We start from the raw sequence: 19,381 nt of genomic DNA, 5'->3' as shown, positions 1-19,381 counted from the left end.
CTGAACGACCAATAGGAAGAGAGCAAACTCTGTGTGTACCCCGTGTGTCTGTTTGTGTGTGTGCACAAGTGGAGAGAAGTGAAATATCTAAGGTTTGACTTTGAATCCACTGAGAACCTTTTATATTATGTTTTACTACTTTTTATATTACTTTAATAATTATTATGACAAAGCTTGTCACTTCAATAGCTTGTCAGAGATATAATAAATCAGAACAGAATAAAATAAACTTTCACTTGAATGTTAAACCAAACATTTTACCAAATTGATATATAGCCTATATAGCTATAGGGCCTTGGCTATATTTAGATTTATTTTTGTGCATTATAAGATTATGACACAGTACTGTGTCATTGTTATGTTTCAATATCATTGCTTTGTTTGACTTACAGATAATATATATATATATATATATATATATATATATATATATATATATATATATATATAATTATTATTTTTTTTTTATTTTTTTTTATCTGTAAGTCAAACAAAGCAATGATATTGAAACATAACAATGACACAGTACGGTGTCGTAATCTTATAATCCACAAAAATAAATCTAAATAACAGGGGTATAAGGAAATGTACACAACTTAAGAGTATTAACATTAGAAATACAGCAAAAATATGATGTCAGACAACTTAAAGGGTTAGTTCCCCCAAAAATGAAAATTGTGTCATTACTTACTCACTCTCAAGATGTTCCAAAGCTGTATGAGTTGAACACCACAATTTTTTTTGTAAAGAATGTTGGTAACTCGACAGTTGACGATAGCCATTGACTTCCATAATAAGCCTATTTTTTTCCTACTATGGAAGTCAATGGGTGCCATCTACCGTTTAATTATGGACATTCTTCAAAATATCTTATTTTGTGTTCAACAGAAGAAAGAATCTCATACAGGTTTGGAATAAGAGAATAAGTAATGAGACATTTTTCATTTTGGGGTGAAGCAACCCTTTAATGCAAAGATGTTCCTGAATCATTAACACATGGAATAATGTATGTGTAGGATACATTGGTGTACAACAACGGCATAGATTTTAGAGTAAAATATAATGTATTGTTTAACCATAAGTCTTTGTTCTATTAAACGAATCAGTTGTTTGTTAAAAGCAAAGCTAAAAAAATCGAAGGGAAAAAATAAAATATACTTTTCATCATTGGTTGCTTTTGCCTCCCTTGCATGTTTTACTCTGCTTGTAAGGGAAACCATGACAATGTGGGAAACCAAGAACGCCAGGAAACCTACAAGTGGCTAAAAGATAAATACAATGCTGGTGTTGAGCTGGAGCCAGTGAGTGCAAAGAAGGGTTACCATGTAGTTTTGGAGTTGTCCTATAACATTATTGGTATTATGCAACATTATAATTGTTAGCTTATGCCTAAATATTGCATTTTGAAGCTGTTGCTCTGTAAATCTGAACGCTTAAAATGAGGTCTTAGGACCTATTATGCAAGAGATTTGGCAGTAATCTGTGTATATGGCTAAGCCACGCTTTTCTGACACCAAACATTCTTAAATGCCTGAGAAATATCCGTCACACGCAAAAGAAAGAGCTACGAATGGTGTGAAGCAAGGCCACTTCAATGGGTTTTTCCAATTTCATTTGATGCATTGCTTTTATTTTATGTGTAAGCCTGTCATTACAAACGGTTATATCACTCAAGTCTCCGCTTGGTGTGTTATCTGTTTATACCAAAGGGACACAGATGCTACCTTACAACAAATGTATTGTAATTCTCCCCTTTCAATCCCTTTGATCTGATCACAAATCCATTAAAGGCATTTCTCTCATTGGGACATATCAAAGACCAGCTCTGTTTTCTCTTGATCTCTGTCCAGCTCGCATTCACCATCTCCCCATTTCAGATGTCCATAGAAGTCCAAATATAGACCACACGCATCTTTTTAAACAGGTCAGATACAATGTCTTTTCATGGATCCTATTATAAACAAACACAAACGTGTCACGACAGACAAGGTTTCAGATAACACCATCCATACCCTGGACTGAGATACAATGGCCCCTGTAACGGTCCTGTCGGTTGATGGAAAAGCCATTACTTCTTTCCTAGAAGAGCATTAGTGCTGGTGGGCATTCTGTCTGTGGCTCACTTTACTTTGCCTGTTTATAATGACGTGTCAAAACCTGTTAGACAGTGAGAAAATGAATGATTGGGGATGTGACCTTAGGCATGACAGCAAACAGAAATGAAGGCGAGTAGATGACAGAATATTCGTTTTTAGGTAAACTACCCTTTAAGTGTTGACTTTGGATTAGATGTTCTGGCTAAAAATCCTTAGGAAAAAGGCACAAATGAGTTGTTGACACATTAAGAGTGTCGAGCTATAAAAAAGCTTGTAAAATTCTAATGAGAATGTTTGAGTTCATATTCAAATTTCAGACTTTTTATTGCAGACATCTTGGCATCTAAAATTCATGAAAAAGGATCTTCTGCTCACAATCCAAGCATTTAAACAAACAAAAAAACATCTTTGGCTTTCCATATGTATCTCTTTCAACATGGGCTGGGTTTCCAAAAGCACCAACTTTGCTGTCATACTCCAGTTATCTTACTCCTCACATACTCTGGGTTTCTATCTCTCTTTGCATATTTGTAACTGTCAGTCTATATCTGTGTCAAAGACAGATGGTTCATCTTCATGTCAGTCCCGTTGTCACACCAGCCTTTCTAGCTTCTTTCCTCTGCACCCCATGCGTTTCTCGTTTATCAGTGCACCTGTCACCACTGTCTGTCTCTCTCTCAGACTATGCCACTCCATCTTGTCTTGATGCTGAACATCTTCGATCGATGCCCTTTGATGTTGGCTCTGTCTCCAGCTCTAAAAAGATGCAGCAGATGTGAAAGTATATCTCAACACTGAATGTAATAGATGATCCAAATTTGTCACATGAAAGGAATAGGTCCCCAAAACTGAAAATTCATGCTTTACTCAGCCTCACATTTTTCTAAACCCCTATTCTGTTTTTTCCCCACAAACATAATATTCACATAGAAACTTTGTCATACAGTTTATAGCAACTACAACCTATCAAGTTCCAGTTGTAGGAAGTATCAATTGTCATCTCTTTTATGGTGCTTTTAGCTTATTATTTTCCGTTTTATTAAAAGCGGCTAATAATGCTATACATTCCAAGTCCTAACCATGGCAAAATATAGTCAGATGTATTTTAATATATATAAATATATTTCAATATATACAAAATATACAAAAAAGGGACAATAAATTAAAAAATACATAAATATATTTTAAATATTTCTAATTTATCAATTTCAATACATTAGGAAAATAATTAGCCTATATTTACATAAATATTTTTTATTTAATTGACTTAGTTGTAGTTGTAAGCTGTACTTATATTTAAGCCAATAAAATAATAAATAATTTCCACTCCACATATTTTGGATACATTTTATATATTTTCAATACAGTAAACATGTTGTACATTTGGTAATATTTTGGCATTTTAAATTGTCTACATATTCCTTAAGCCATGCTGTTTACAGCATAGGCCTTTTAAATATATTTATTTATGTCAGTGAATAATGACTTAAATTTTGATCTTTTCATACCACAAATACATCATTCTGTATGGGTTCAAAAGCTATGGAATACAGCACACAAGTTTTACAAGACTAATTTTATGATATTTCTGTGGTCCTTGTTTGTACTTTTTGGAGCTTGGCAGCCAGCAGTCATTAGAAAAGGTCATTTTATGGAACAGATATATGAAGAAATTACAGCATAAAGGTTTAAAATGACATGAGGGTGATTAAATAATGACAAAATTATCATTTCTGGGCAATCTATTCCTTAGTTTGATAGCTACATCTTGCACTCAATGGTAATATTTATACAACATCTGGTTGATAGTAGCAGCAGAGAGTATGTTTGCATTTGACATGTTTATGGGAAACGGGTCTATTCCTCAAAGCTCTACATAATAGCTCATGCCACCCAGATGACATAATGTCCAGGGAAAGCTCACACTGAAACCATTATGCCATCGTACCAGCAGGATGTTACGCACAACTTGTCCCTTTTCCCAGCGTGAAAGAAAGCGTGTAACAGAGAGTGAAAGAGAGGGTCACTATGTTTACCACCATCCAAGGGAATGTTCCCTCAACCATTCACTGAGGCAGTTGCAGGGTTCTCCTCTTTTTGTGTGCACTCACTGAACTCAATATTCCTCAAGGCCAAGGGTAATTCATCTCTGGACTCATACTTGCATGATGCAAAACATGAGTCGTGCACGATTTTTATTGGATAGTAGTCGTACTCGTAACCAATCTAGTAGAACAGAGATATTGAAAGAGATAGAATGATAGAGAGAAAAAGAAAGGGCGATAGAGAGATAGCGGGAGGATGAGGGTCTCCCAGTCAATTGCGATGCATGAGCATGCGCCTGGCACCCTAAACAAAGAGCCGCTTGTTTCTTGAAATTCACTGAGAGTGGAAAAAAAACTGCATTAAAACACATGGCACAACATATAAACACAACCAGAGGAGCTAAAAGCACAAAACAGGCCCAAAGGGCAGAACTTTCCAATGTGATTGAAAGAGAAGAGTGGGGAAGTTCAGCACTTCCAGAACTGAAGACGAATGTTAAAACTATAATTAACAAAGGTTAATGTTCATGTTAGTTAATGCATTAAATAATGTTAACAAATGACTCTGGAAAGAGCCATCTATTGTAAACATTAATTTCAGTAGTTGTTGCTTAGTACGTTGAGGGACTCTGCGGATAATTTGTAATCTGCCATCTTGTTTATTGGTGCTCAGTTCTGCTGATGAAGACTAATGAAGAAGAGAGAGACACGCTTTTAGCTGGCAGAATTGTGTAGTTATAGCATCTAGCAGCAGGAGCTAACTATGGAAGCTAACAAGCTAAAAAACTGACTACCTGAGTAAAACACACAGTAATATCACGTATTTTATCATGTATTTGTTTTTTTGTCGTTGTATTATTTTAGTTTAGCTGGTTAGCATGAGAAGTAAGCCCCTGCTGCTAGCTATTTTGTTTTTAGTCAAGATGGCATCAATTTGCTACTCAGTCTCTCTCAGTTTAAACATCTTAATCACAGAAATGTCCTTCTGAATGAAAGATTACAGCAAAACTAAATATGAAAGAGAAATATGAAAAATATGATGTTACAGACATGATGGAGCTGTATGATGAAGGAATATAGAAGGAAATCTTGTCTGATTATTTTAGTTTAGCTGGTTAGCATGCGAAGTGCTGCTAGCTATTTTGTTTTTAGTCAAGATGGCTTCAATTTGCTACTCAGTCTCTCTCAGTTTAAACATCTCTATCCCAGAAATGTCCTTATGAATGAAAGATTACAGCGAAGCTAAAGATGAAAGAGATATATGACAAATAGGATGTAACAGACAGATGATGGAGCTGTTTGATGAAGGAATATAGAAGGAAAACTTGTCTGATGTTTTTTCACAAACTCACAATTCTGGCACCATACAATCCTGTCACCTCAGGGAGAGAAAACATTCAATTTATGCTGAGAAAAGCTAGATTACAGACAGTTTTTCAATGTAAGAAAGTTTATGGCTCCCGGCCTCAGTTTCCCGCATACTTATCCTGCATATCAACTTCTGCACTGAAGAGCTATAGAGAAAGCAGAGTGGATATTACTCAACACTTCATAAAATGTGGCTGTTGGATATATATTGACAAATATTTTGGACTGTCATTGTCAGGTTACAGTAGCTCCTAAATGAAGGTTAGCTTCTCAAAAATATACACTCATATAGACAATGACATAAACAAACTCAAGAAGGCCTGTGTCATGAACATGCAGCATGTCTGGTATACTGACACATTTATGATTGATTAAAAACCAATAGTCTTCCCTGACTATTTTTGTTGATTAATTATACATTCCTAAAACAGGTTTTGTCACACTTATTCAGTTGTGTTAGCTCTTAGTTTCGTTTTTTTCATGGACTTTGTTTGTATTCATCAGTCACGTGTGTTCTTTGTCTTTGTTTCCCGCCACTCTTCTGCTTCCATGGACACAAACCATTCCTCTCAGCATCATTTCGTCATCACTGTGTATTTAAGTTCTTCCTTGTTCACTCTTCAGTTGTCAGTTATTATTTTTGTTGGTGCACGCTGTTATGCCTGCTGCCTTCTAGTTTAATAAATATTTTATAATCCTGTCATCTGTCTTCATCTTCTTCAGACCCCTTGTGACAGGTTTCTTTATTGGCATCAATGGTTCCATGAAGAACCGTTAACATCCACAACCCCATTAAGAACCTCCATATTGTACAAAAAGTTATTTATTGTAGAAAAAGTTTCTTTAGATTTTTAAAATGTTCTTTACACTAAGAAAAAAAAAATGGTTATTTTAAGAACTCTACTAACTTTCAGTAGAAAGTTTCTTTGGGGAACCAACAATGCTTCTTTTATGGAATAGCTGTGAAAACCCGTTTATTGGAATCTTAATGAAAGCCCAACAAATGAAGTTCATTATAATATAGAGTCTACAGTAGACTGTGCATTGTCCACTAACCTTATTTACATCAATTCATATCAGTATTTAAGAAAATCTTTGACAATCAAGATTTTGCAATACTTTTAGCAGAATTCATGCAGCTTTGTAATATGACTTTTTAATATCCGCTGAACAAGAGACTGTTTGCTTATAAATGAACAATATCAAATACAGAAGCAAACACCTGTTGTCTCTGCTATAATACTGAATAAGATTAAGGCAATGTAAACTGAGAAATAATATAATGTTCATAAAACACCCATTACACATTAGACCTTCAGTTAACTGATTTGTAACAGGACTAAATGCTTTTAAGATATGACCACTTTTGTCCTACCAAGAAGAAGACAACATTTTTTTAGTTTACACTTTATTTTAAATACCGGGGTTATACACCCCTACTCTTTTCAAAGGACATCCTGGGATTTTTTATTTATTATCACATATAGTCAGGACCTCGCTTTAAAGTCTCATCCGAAGGAAGGTGCGGTTTTTGACAGTAGTGAGTGTCCACTCCCCATCACTATACTGTGGCACTAGGACACACAGACCACAAGTTGAGCACCCCTTCTGGCCTCACTAGCACCTCTAAATTTTGTCTTGTTCGCACCTCTGCATATTCAAATTTGCAGTGTCACGATAGGTTATGAAGCACACCAGTCAATCACTAGATTTGGTGATTGAGATTTGGAAGTTACATTTGCTTTGATGGTGTTTTGTGTCAGTTTTGGAGCTTGTCTGGTGACTAAATGCTATTTTTAGTATAGAGTGAACATAACGCTTGTTATGGTAAATGGAAGAAAGAAAGTCAAATGGGTTTGAAATGGCATAGGGGTCAGTAAATAATGACAGAAATTGAAATCTTCTTTGAGTGAACTAATCCTTGCATGTCAGATCACTGTGTCTCAGTTAATCTGGTTTGTTACATTTTTGTATCAAAACATATGTCCTGAAAATTAAAGTAATAGTTGTTTATTACTGACTTTTGCAATAACCTGGCTCACCATGTTTACAATCTAACAAATGTTGCTGTAATCACAGTGCCCTCTGCTGGAGAGCAGAACTAAGGTCGGATGTTATGAGAGACCAGCATGTCAAAGAATCAAATATCTTATTTGAACAGATCTTCTTCAATGGGCCACATGAGAAGATTTTACATTAACATTAGAACATTAACAAACATTAACAAAGATTAATGAATGTTGTAAGAAATACAGGCAACACTTTACAATAAGGTCTCATTTGTTAACATTAGTTAACAACATTAGTTAACATGAACTAATAATGAACCAAACTTTTACAGCATTTATTAATCTTAGTTAATGCTAATTGCAACATTTAATAATAAAAGTTGTATTTTTAACATTAATTAATGCACTGTGAACTAACATGAACTAACAATGAACAGCTGGATTTTTATTAACTAACATTAACGAGATTAACAAATATTGTAACAAATGTATTGCTCACTGTTAGTACAAGTTAGTTAATGAATAAATGTTAACAAATGAGACTGTAATGTGTTAACAATAAAATAATTAAAAAAAAATAATAGTAAAACAAAGTGTGAATTGCTGATGAGAAAAATATTTAATTCAATTATTTAATTCAGTGTCTCTCGTTCATTCACAATGTTGGCCTACTGTAAAAAAGCTGACATCATAATTCTGGTGAAAATTTCAGGATAAGACAGACAAAAGGAGGAAATACATACATACTTACAATAATCACAGCCTATTACCATGATCATCTCATCAATATGATGCAGTCAAACCAGAGCACAGCTAACATAGATCTATGCCATCTAACCCACAGAGGAAGTTCTAATGAACGTATGTTCCTGGGCTGTCCAGGAAATTATTGATCTTCTTTGCCACCTCATCAAGCTCATTAGTATTGCTATATTTCAGAAGGTTGTGGGATCGTACAAAGTAATGCCGGAGATAATGCTGGCTTACACACTTGTGTAGCTTTTGCACCAGCCGTAATACACATCCCATGAAGTCTCTCCAGTCCCTGGTGCAGGGGTACTTCTCACATGTCCAGAAAAGCAGTGTCTAGATGATGTAAGGACATTGGAAAAGTGTGTAAACTTGCTTTTGTATACAAGCAGTGTGGTATTTCAACAGCCATATTAACTTAAATCACAGGAAAGATGATAGGAGAATGTAAAGAGGCTGTTTTGGTCGGGCTGGTACCTGTAGATGGTAGGCAGTGATGACGGGTTTGCTTCCAGGGCACCAGACGTCCTCCTTGAGCTGTCTGACCACCCGATAACACTTCCTGCGGCAACCGCCGTCCTCATCTATATTACTCAACAGCACCTGCTCTGCCCGTGAGAATGACAGCAGCCAGTGGTAGTTTGATGTGGCCATTAGATTGAATCCAAACGACTGCAGGGATTTTATAAAGATTAATCAACATTGTATTATATGTAAACAGTACCCTGGCAATTTTCTGCTTACTAGTCAGTTAATAACTGATAGTTAATAATAAAATAATATTAGTATATACAATATACCCAGTATATAATATATAATTTATATATCGTTTATATATTTTCATTTTATGTTTTATTTTATATAATTATATGTGTGTGTGTGTATATATATATATATATATATGTGTGTGTGTGTGTGTGTGTGTGTGTGTGTGTGTGTGTGTGTGTGTGTAGACAGACCGACCGACAGACACAGATAGATAGATCAATAGATAGATAGATAGATACACACACACAAATATAACACAAAATAGCTTTATAAAATACATTTTAATGTAAAAATATTAACAGGTATTCATATTAAATATTAATAATAAAAACAGGTTAAACTTTATTTTAAGGTGTAATTATGCAATTAAGTACAGAGTAATGTTATAGGGTTTAGGTTATGAGTAGGGATTGGTTTAGGGTTAGTTGCTTGTAAATATGTATAATTTACTGTTATTACTGTAGAAAGTACATGTAACATGTAACAAAGACGTAAAATAAAGTGTAACCTAAAAACATATTATATATAAATTATTTATGTAAATTGAATTCATATATACATCCACTGACCTTAATACATCGCGCACGCTCCGTGGAGGGCCATCTCTGAAAGAACCGGGGCCACCGAGCCCTCTTTGGCCAGTAGTTCATCAGCTCCACTGTAGGAACCAGTTCCACCTCAATTTGAGCCTCTGACGTTTCCACAGCAACACGTACCACTGATCCAACTGATTCCAGCATACTCACCTTACCTGTGAAAGAAAGGCAAAAAGAAAGTTAAAACACAAAAGAAACATAGCATGAACTAGTCTATGCTGTTACACTTTAGTGCACATTCATGCTTGTCCATTAAGCTTAAAAATGATTTTCTCAAGTGGGATTTATTCCTGGATCCACATACTTATCGACCATTTTAGGATTCATTTTAAAGACAGAACTTGGGTTAAGGGCTTGAACAACAATCTTATCAACCTATCAATTCTCTCTGATCTTGTTTTTTTTTTAATAGGAATATTGACTTTGTGCTATATGGTGTCCATGTGTTTGCAGAAATGTGATTACCATCAACCCATTGAACCTGTGAGTCAAATGAGAAAACAGTGACTTTAAAAGCCCTGCCTGTCAAATCAGGAGCTTTTTAAACTTCACACTGTTTCATTCTAAAGATTTCCTTTGCTACAACTGATTTGTTATCATAGCTGCATACAAGCTTTTATTGATTGCAATCAAAATACTTACAGTGGGATCCAAAATAAAACACTTACATTTTTCTAAGGTAATACAATGGTTTTCATTACAAATTATATTCTAAAAATTGTAAAGAAAAAAGTTCAATTGAACAATGCAGGTAATGTGGCTAATGTCAGAAATGAACTTAATATGATTAATATATAATTATGAATATATATATATATATATATATATATATATATATATATATATATATATATATATATATATATATATATAATAAATATTCATTTAGCATGATTCTTCCAAAAACATTTAGTATATTTCCAGGTTTAAATTATATTTTGGATCTCTGATTTTCAATGTGGCTTTTAAACCCTACAGTACTGTATATAAAACATTATAAATTAGAAAGTCACTAGCAAGTATTGTACCACGTACCAAGATTTAGTGTAACAAACAATCAAAACAATGAAACAATGGATGGATGGGTGAGTGGGTGGATGGATGGGTGGATGGATGGGTGGGTGAGTGGGTGGATGGATGGATAGGTGGATGGATGGGTGAGTGGGTGGATGGATGGATGGATAGCTGGATGGATGGGTGAGTGGGTGGATGGATGGATGGATGGATGGGTGGGTGGATGGATGGGTGAGTGGGTGGATGGATGGATGGGTGGATGGATGGGTGAGTGGGTGGATGGATGGATGGGTGAGTGGGTGGATGGATGGGCGGGTGGATGGATGGATGGATGGATGGATGGGTGGGTGGATGGGTGAGTGGGTGGATGGATGGATGGATGGATGGATGGATGGATGGATGGGTGGATGGGTGGATGGGTGAGTGGGTGGATGGATGGATGGGTGGATGGGTGGGTGGATGGGTGAGTGGGTGGATGGATGGATGGATGGGTGGATGGATGGATGGATGGGTGAGTGGGTGGGTGGATGGATGGGTGAGTGGGTGGATGGATGGATGGGTGAGTGGATGGATGGGCGGGTGGATGGATGAATGGATGGATGGGTGGATGGATGGATGGATGGGTTAGTGGGTGGATGGATGGATGGGTGAGTGGGTGGATGGATGGATGGATGGATGGATGGATGGGTGAGTGGGTGGATGGGTGGATGGGTGGATGGGTGAGTGGGTGGATGGATGGATGGATGGGTGAGTGGGTGGATGGATGGATGGATGGATGGGTGAGTAGGTGGATGGATGGATGATGGATGGGTGGATGGATGGGTGAGTGGGTGGATGGATGGGCGGGTGGATGGATGGATGGATGGGTGGGTGGGTGGGTGGATGGATGGATGGGTGGGTGGATGGGTGGATGGATGGGTGGATGGATGGGTGAGTGGGTGGATGGGTGAGTGGGTGGATGGATGGGTGAGTGGGTGGATGGATGGATGGGTGAATGGATGGATGGGTGGATTGATGCGGGGTGGATGATGGATGGATGGGCAGCTGGATGGGTGGATTGATGTGGGGTATGGATGGGTGGATGATGGATGGATGGGCGGGTGGATGGGCAGCTGGATGGATGGATGGGTGGATTGATGGGTGGATGGATTGATGGGCGGATTGATGGGTGGATGGATGGATGGATGGATGGGTGGATGGATGGATGAATGGATGGATGTATGGGTGGGTGGTTGTTTTGGCTGGATGTATAATCCCAAAACAGTTGCATATCAATATTATTAGTTGAGATTTTTCATCATTCACTAGACAATGTGTGAAACATTAAAACTAGCCTCGAAAAACGGATAGAAATCTAATTTAGAAATCTCTTCTCTCTCGTGCTGTGCGAGTAAACAAGGGGACACTATAAAAACACTAACTTGTTAGTCCACAGGTCTTTATGGATGTCTCTAGATGCTCTTTGAAGATGTTCACCACCTTGGCTGGCACAATATCACCCTCAATGGTCATGCAAGCATCCTGCCACTCCTGACTCGGGTTGACGAAACTCTCCAGCTCCAGCCACTGGTAGAGCTTCTCTGGCTCACGGACCGGTGAGAGGAGACGAGACCCGCTCAGCGAGTAGTAACGCCACTGACGTGTTCGCCTCACCTTATAACCCATCAGGCCCTGTAGAGGCACTGAGATCAGGTACAGAGTTGGAGTGAGCACCTGCCAAAATGAGCCAAAAATCTATCAGTATATCCACAAAGCAATGAAAAAGTAGATGCACAATGTTTTACTTGTACATTCATGTTAAAGTTATACAGCGGATAGTGTTGTCGCTTACTTGGATGGCGGGGTTGTATGCACATCTTCCCCGGAGTAATGCAGACCATTTTGAAACTAAAGCTGTCTGGTCCTAAATCGGGTTGTGGACACCAGAGGAATAACGCTGTTACAAAAATTAAATGTTACTATTTGCATAATAGACAATAGGCCTACATGAAGTATTACTTTGAGGCTGGCATTATGAACTCCAGAGTTTGCAATGGACTGGAAACGAGCATCCTTTGAGCTGACCGCAGCCGTAAGATCTTTGATGATTTTCTGCACAGTTTCTACAGACTTTGAAACCTGCCGATGTCTGAGATCCACCTGAATATAACACATTCGACCACCATTAATAAAGAAGAACAAAATTAGTATCTTGTAAACAAGCCAAAACAGTGTCCTTAAAGCTATCTGACTAATTAAAATAAAATGTAAAATTCTTTAAGCTACCCAAAGCTCTTTTTTAAGCTATCTAACTGAAAATAAAATAAAATATTAAAATAAGATACAAATCATCAATCAACAAAAGTTAAGTATTCCGTTTTAGATCTCAGTGCTTAATAAAACCCATGACAGCATAAATAGGTCACCTGATTTTGCAAATAGTTGTCTAGATCTTCATCTGTGAAGTTGGTCATTTTGCAGTCTATCCTTAGAATCTGTGTTCTCTTCGAATGCTATTTTTAAGTCTTCTTTCCAGCAGCAGAGCTTGACATATAAGGTCTTTGTGGTCCTTTTTTTGCAGTTCTTTTGTGTCCCAGTGTATGTGTGACACAGATTTCACGAGGGAAAAGCACTTCAGCAGAGACCCATTGATCTCACAATATTGATTTCTGAGATGCTAAAAAGCTCCCATGTTCCTCTGGGCAAATGAGTTCACCAATTGCTTACTCACATGGCAGATCACACACATAGAGAGAAATTTGAATGTAAACATGTGTTTCGTTTTAATCTAGCCTGCATTAGATGTAGGTGGTATAAACAAACATGCAACTAGACAACGATTTCTAAAAATTGTGCTTTTATGTCAGTCTGAATATATCAAATATAAGCTAATTTCAGCAATATCATCAAATAGATGTTATATAAATATAATTTTAAAAATGAAAAATCTTAGACCACTTGAATCCTTTATTTGTTTTTGTTGTTTTTATTAAGCCTGCAAATTAATTGTAGGATTTTGAAAAAAATAAAACCAATCCACATCGGGGTCCAAAAATCTGAGGCCACTTTTAAACCTAGGATATATATATATATATATATATATATATATAGCCTGGAAATAAACAAAGTTTAGGACTTTGAAAAATGTAAAAACAAACAGGGGCTCTGGCATAAAATGAATAAGAAAAATTAATGAGTTCATGCAGCTTGAGCACTGCCATTACAGTAAAAGAGAGACAATATAATGATAAAATGATGATCATTTTTAATGAAATGGACTTCTGGACCCCTCAGTATGTCATTAGCTCATTCACCATAATGCACTACGAATTGGCTGGCTTCTTACACAGTCCAATTTAGTAGAGGTCATGTGATCACAATATAGAAAAAAACATTGTTCCAATCACTTGTACTCCTCCACCCATTAACACACATTAACCTTCCGCTGTCAGTGGTGGAGAGAAAGTCAACTAATGTCATCTGGGTCTGGCCAATTATTAAGGCTGTGTAATAACAATTCATTAACATCATAAATAGGCTTAACACTTATTTATGCAATTAGATGGAGCAAATGATGAACCCTGCTGGAAAAAACCCCACATCAAACCAGCCTGGGCAGCATCTCTCAAAAGCATAAGCCTAGATCACAGAACTATTGGCACCAGTGGTCTCTATATGATCAACTTAGCTCACAATCCTTTTGGGAAACACACCCCTGGCCCTGGATTGTTTCCAGAATGGTCACATTTTCTCCAGACTAAATCACTATGCAAAGAGGACAGAGTAGGCTATATATATTTTTTATAAATATGTTTTTTAAAAGAGAAAGAATTAAGCCTGTTATGAATGTCTCTAAAATTCGGCTGTTGATTTTTGTCGCCATCTAAAGGAAAAATTAGATAACGCGCTTTACCCTGAAAACAGTGACTACATTTCCCAGCAAGGTGTTCGACATTAATATATAACAACAAACTCCAGTGCATTTTTTCTCTCAAAACGGTGTCATTCATATAACCTAAATACATGTGACCTAACTCACGCTGCAGTGGAAAAATTCGAGCTAGGTATGTACTTTGTTATACTGTTTTTAGGCTGAATGATCCAATGTGTTCATGTTTAATATGTAGTTTTGAGCATTAGCTCTCATGCTACAACAAACCTGTCCAATCACACTGGAGTATTTTGTGGACAAATAATCAAATATGTTTATCGTAATCATTTAGAAACACTAGCGCACGAGTTATTGACAACACTCTGTAAAATCTGACGTAGCAATAAGCTATTATGCTAACAAGTACACTATATGAAATGTAAATAATGGGCCCTGATTTCATTGACGGTTTTCCGCCAAAATAAAAGCTCGATGGTTTAACTTTTGAATATCATAAATATTAGTGCTGTCATTTTTTTTTTTTTTTTTTTTACACTAATATTATTATATTTGTCTTAAATCTTTTGATTTTTCCAGTGAAATATTACAATATTAATATTTATTTTGTATAACTTTGCATAACTTAGTGTTTAGTTTGATAGTTTCTATCTAAAGCAATGTGCGAAGACATAAATTTAACTCAAATGTTAATTATTTTTAGCTTTATCTTGTCATTTCAGTATTCCGGTGCTGTTTGCACAGGCACAATGAACTGCTGGGTTTTGTTACGGTTACACAGCGGGGACCTTCGCATTTCTCTCCTGCCTCTGTACTGTTCCCTCAGCCTGCGAGCCCTCAGCTCTAGAGCTATCATCCACAGCTTGAGAGAGAGCTACCGACTGCTGCAGCTGCCTGACGATGGAGCCAGCGGCCCTGCAGAGGTCAAGGAGGCTTACCTACGCATGGCCAAACTCTACCATCCAGATTCCGGTGCTCCCACGGCAGATGCAGCTCTTTTTTCCCAGATAGAGGAGGCCTATCGGGCTGTGCTTACTCACCTCGGCCGGCAGAAGTCTGTCTCACAGTACGACCAATCGCTGGAGGAAGAAGAGGAAGATAAAGTTAAAGGTAATGCCCCTCAACACAGACGTTACCTCAGTTTTGAAGGAGTTGGTTCTGGCACTCCCAGTCAAAGAGAACGACAGTACCGGCAGATTCGCGTTGACCGTGCCACCGACCAGGTTCTGGAGTACAGACGCAAGGAGATGGAGAAGGCGGCAGCGGAAGAAGGAGCCATGGTGACCCGGGATGCACGCTTGCGCAGCAAGAAGATCAAAATCACTCAGGCGGTAGAGAGGCTGGTTGAGGACCTCATCCAGGAGTCTATGGCCCGTGGAGACTTCCAGAACCTCAGTGGCACCGGCAAACCGCTCAACAAGTTTGATCATAACCCGTATATGGACCCCATGACGCACAACCTCAACAGAATCCTCATCGACAACGGTTACCAGCCTGAATGGATTGTGGTACAGAAGGAGATCAGGGAAACCATCGCTAAAATTAGGGAAAAGTTGCAGAAGGTCAGGGCCAGGCTGGGGGAACCCATGAGACACTCTGAAACCCTCCAGTGGAAGGAGCACTGCGCTGTGTTTGAGGATGAACTGGGGAAACTCAACAAGAAAGTGGACAATTTCAACCTGATTGTCCCTCTCATGAGCAGGCAGATGGTGCATTACAGCCTAAAGAGAGAGCTGGAGAAAATACTGAAGACTGATCAGCTGCTCAGGCAAGAGAAGGAAAGAGAAAAAGAAATGAAGCAAGATGAGCAGATGGAGACAGCAAGAACATCTCAGCACACCAGACAAGGACTCATCACCTGGATGCAGAATCTACTTAAATGAGGCTGCATTAAAAAATGCAGAGTTGTAATTCACCTATTGGCCTATTATTAGTGTGATTCAAATTTATTTGCCCCTTCCTTGTTCTTATTATAACTGTAATGAAACAATTATTGTCTTGCTTATTAAAAACTATCAGAAGATTAAAGGCAATAAACAATACCTTGTTGATGTATAAATACTTTTTATATTAACAAATGCCTACAGGAATAACACACTGATCCAACAAAATCCCTCAACTGTTGGAGGCTGGTGTTTGTTGGGATATTGTGCACTAGCCTTAAGACTGCAGGTGAGATGAACCTTTACCATTTATAAAAAAAAAAAAAAAATGTGGCATTCAATTAAATGAACAACAGAGACATATCCTCCTGGGACCCAAGAATAGACTTTTGTCCACTGTAGTGGACATTATATTTTAGTGAATTTCTCTGACATCATACATGTCACATGACACAACCTGGGTGTCCTGTAAAGAGCACATTCAGGACTTTTCAGAGATACCAAATGTTTGGAGGTTTCACCATGAAAACAACTTCTCCTTGGTCTTTAAAAATGTCTGACATTAATTTAGTGATCAAATGTAGCATTCTTATGGAAATATGATAATATAGTGTAATTATAATATAAATTGGACTACTTTTCAAATTGTATTTCATAAAACAACATCTCAGGAAAATGTTAAGGGGTTTAAAAAAAAAAAAAAACTTTCTGTTACAGAACAGGGCATTGATTTCAAACGTGTCCACTGTAGAGGACATCAGGACTAAAATCATGTTTATCAGGCATTCTGGGAGACACAACAAGTGAATATGGAAATAAATTATACATCAATATTCCTATGAAATGTTAGATATTATTATTAAAATGTTGCCAATTATTACTCCAATTATTACCCTTTATTCTTTCATTAAATGTTGCTCCCAGAACACATTAATGTGCAAATTAGATACAGTGTATAGATACATTGCATTGAATGGGAATATTAACTTATGGCCATTTTACCCACATATTGCAAAAAGTAAAATGGTGTATCAATTCATTCCATTATTTCTTTCATAACATAGTTGAGAATAATCTTTATACAAATTTTGGTTGAAAAAATCCTGAAACCCCAAAATGTATTGGTGATTGAAAAAAAAATCCCATTGTTTTTGCCTATACATATAATTTCATGTCATTTTATTTTTTAAACAACTTAGTCCTGGCGTCCACTACAGAGGACATAGCATAACGTATGAATAAAATATTATTTTATATATATGTTTTTTTACCATTTGTTTATTGTGCTCTAAACAGTGTGATGACATGGAAAAAAACTAAATTCAAAAAACTTTTTTTTTCTGGGTCTCAGGAGGATATAAATATATATATTTTTTAATTGAATGAAACAGAAAATCTAATTTATACTCCGTATAGAGATTAAAGAAGTCAACAACAGTAATCTAGGCCCACTCCTGGTGTCTTCCACTGTACCCTGGAAGGTGTCCCAGAGCAGACGGGTTGCTGATGACCACAGGAGATGCTATACTATCCCAGTCTTTAGCTATATACTGATGATACGGATCCTGTGAGTTCTCCACCTTCTTTGAGCGGATATAGCTGAACATGATGCCAAAGGTAAAGAAACTGAAGAGTCCCACCATCAGACAGATGTAGATCATGCCGTGACCTTGATCATTTACCGGAGTTCCACTCAGATGCAAAGGTGGATGATGTGGAGGCACGTATGGAGCTGCTCCCATTGCCCATGTCTCATTAAAGTAGTGCTGCAACCAGGATACCAGCAGAGAATGCACAACTGTGTAGTTCTGCTCTAGCATTCTTCCCACTGTTGATACAGACAGCAAACTCAATAAATATAAACACAGGTAGGATCCATCATTAGTATTTTTCACAACTTATTTAATTTATCTGATGGAATACTTTTAGCCAAATATATTAAAGCAGTCAAATGTTTGAACACACTTGACTGAATTTGTTTTTCATCATCTTACTAATTTGATCTAAATGCTAAAGCCTAAATGTTTAAAAATAATTTTACTTATGTATACAGACTAGTTTGAGATCTGTAAGAGTAAGAAAAAAAAAAAAAAAAAAACTTTTATTCAGCAATGATGCATTAAAGTGACCAAAAGTGACATTAAATACATTTATAATGTGACAAAAGATGTATATTTCAAATAAATGCTGCTCCTTTGAACTTTCTTGTGCTCAAAGAATTGTGGGAAAAAGATATTACCGTTTCCACAATAATGTTAAGCAGCATAATGGTTAAATATTGATAATAATAAGTTCTTGAGCACCAAATCAGCATTGAACGCTTTCTGCAGGATTATGTGCACCGGAGACTGCCTGAAGAGTACAGCCTGCTGAATAAATTACATTTAGCTATATATTAAAATATAATTAACATAAAAATAATACGCAAGCATTGGTGAACAGTATGCACAATTGATACATAAAAAGTACATATATATATACACTTTTCTTTTTTATTGGAAAATTAAACCTTGTGCAGGCACTGCAGCCAACAGGTGCTCGGTATAGATAATCAAATATATATACATATATTTTTCTCCAGTAAGAAAATAATATAATATAAAATGATTATAACAAACATACCTTATAGTCTTTGGTGGAAATATGAACTTTTGGTTTACTGGAAGAGAAGCCAAAAATTGTGTTGTGAATCTTTCCTGCTAGTCCTCTTGTGTCGTACTTTAAAAAAATAGACTAAGGGAGACAGGATAGTATCTGAGATCATGGTTCCACCCCATTGTGAACATGGAGAGACTTACTCAATGATATCCAACCCTCTTAAGATGTCAACAGCTTTAATGAATCTAACAAGCCAAGGTCATCAGCTTCTTCAGGAAGAAAAGTCTGAGTCTGAGAAAAGACTATAGCTGACCAATGAAATTCTGCACAGATCAGCCCCATCCCTAACTAATAGTTATGTAGGACAGAGTGATGTTTTTCAATGT

The 19,381-nt window shown here is 36.9% G+C and overlaps 3 protein-coding genes across 3 annotated transcripts; 1 reads left to right on the top strand and 2 right to left on the bottom strand.

The window, feature by feature from the left end:
- Nucleotides 1-8,116: 8,116 nt before the first annotated feature.
- mab21l3 (mab-21-like 3) lies at nucleotides 8,117-13,452 on the bottom strand. The gene is made up of 7 exons (XM_056271229.1): nucleotides 13,052-13,452; nucleotides 12,645-12,785; nucleotides 12,478-12,549; nucleotides 12,068-12,359; nucleotides 9,606-9,787; nucleotides 8,746-8,940; nucleotides 8,117-8,604 (listed from the first exon to the last, which is right to left on the bottom strand). The coding sequence occupies exons 1-7, from the start codon at nucleotides 13,097-13,099 to the stop codon at nucleotides 8,371-8,373; spliced, it is 1,164 nt and encodes a 387-aa protein (XP_056127204.1). The 5' UTR covers nucleotides 13,100-13,452; the 3' UTR covers nucleotides 8,117-8,370.
- A 1,081-nt stretch (nucleotides 13,453-14,533) lies between these two features.
- Nucleotides 14,534-16,556, top strand: dnajc28 (DnaJ (Hsp40) homolog, subfamily C, member 28). The gene is made up of 2 exons (XM_056271239.1): nucleotides 14,534-14,689; nucleotides 15,237-16,556. Exon 2 carries the CDS (start codon nucleotides 15,264-15,266, stop codon nucleotides 16,395-16,397), a length of 1,134 nt encoding a protein of 377 aa, XP_056127214.1. The 5' UTR covers nucleotides 14,534-14,689; nucleotides 15,237-15,263; the 3' UTR covers nucleotides 16,398-16,556.
- A 1,260-nt stretch (nucleotides 16,557-17,816) lies between these two features.
- On the bottom strand, nucleotides 17,817-19,334 carry LOC130104604 (uncharacterized). The gene is made up of 2 exons (XM_056271232.1): nucleotides 19,020-19,334; nucleotides 17,817-18,225 (listed from the first exon to the last, which is right to left on the bottom strand). Exon 2 carries the CDS (start codon nucleotides 18,215-18,217, stop codon nucleotides 17,840-17,842), a length of 378 nt encoding a protein of 125 aa, XP_056127207.1. The 5' UTR covers nucleotides 18,218-18,225; nucleotides 19,020-19,334; the 3' UTR covers nucleotides 17,817-17,839.
- Nucleotides 19,335-19,381: the final 47 nt, after the last annotated feature.

This window comes from Rhinichthys klamathensis, unplaced genomic scaffold (genome assembly GCF_029890125.1).
Source record: "Rhinichthys klamathensis goyatoka isolate OS25496 unplaced genomic scaffold, OSU_Roscu_1.1 h1tg000312l_1, whole genome shotgun sequence".
NCBI classification, from domain to species: Eukaryota; Metazoa; Chordata; class Actinopteri; order Cypriniformes; family Leuciscidae; genus Rhinichthys; species Rhinichthys klamathensis.
This window is presented reverse-complemented; position numbering and strand designations above follow the sequence as displayed.

What these genes read in the sequence shown, in the direction of transcription:
- mab21l3 (XM_056271229.1), bottom strand. Translation starts at nt 13,099, where the DNA reads ATGACCAACTTCACAGATGAAGATCTAGACAACTATTTGCAAAATCAG. An exon ending in ACAACTATTTGCAAAATCAG is followed by an intron (nt 12,786 to 13,051) that starts GTGACCTATTTA and finishes TGTTATATTCAG; the next exon opens with GTGGATCTCAGACATCGGCA. An exon ending in AAAGACCTGTGGACTAACAA is followed by an intron (nt 9,788 to 12,067) that starts GTTAGTGTTTTT and finishes TTTCTTTCACAG; the next exon opens with GTAAGGTGAGTATGCTGGAA.
- dnajc28 (XM_056271239.1), top strand. Translation starts at nt 15,264, where the DNA reads ATGAACTGCTGGGTTTTGTTACGGTTACACAGCGGGGACCTTCGCATT.
- LOC130104604 (XM_056271232.1), bottom strand. Translation starts at nt 18,217, where the DNA reads ATGCTAGAGCAGAACTACACAGTTGTGCATTCTCTGCTGGTATCCTGG.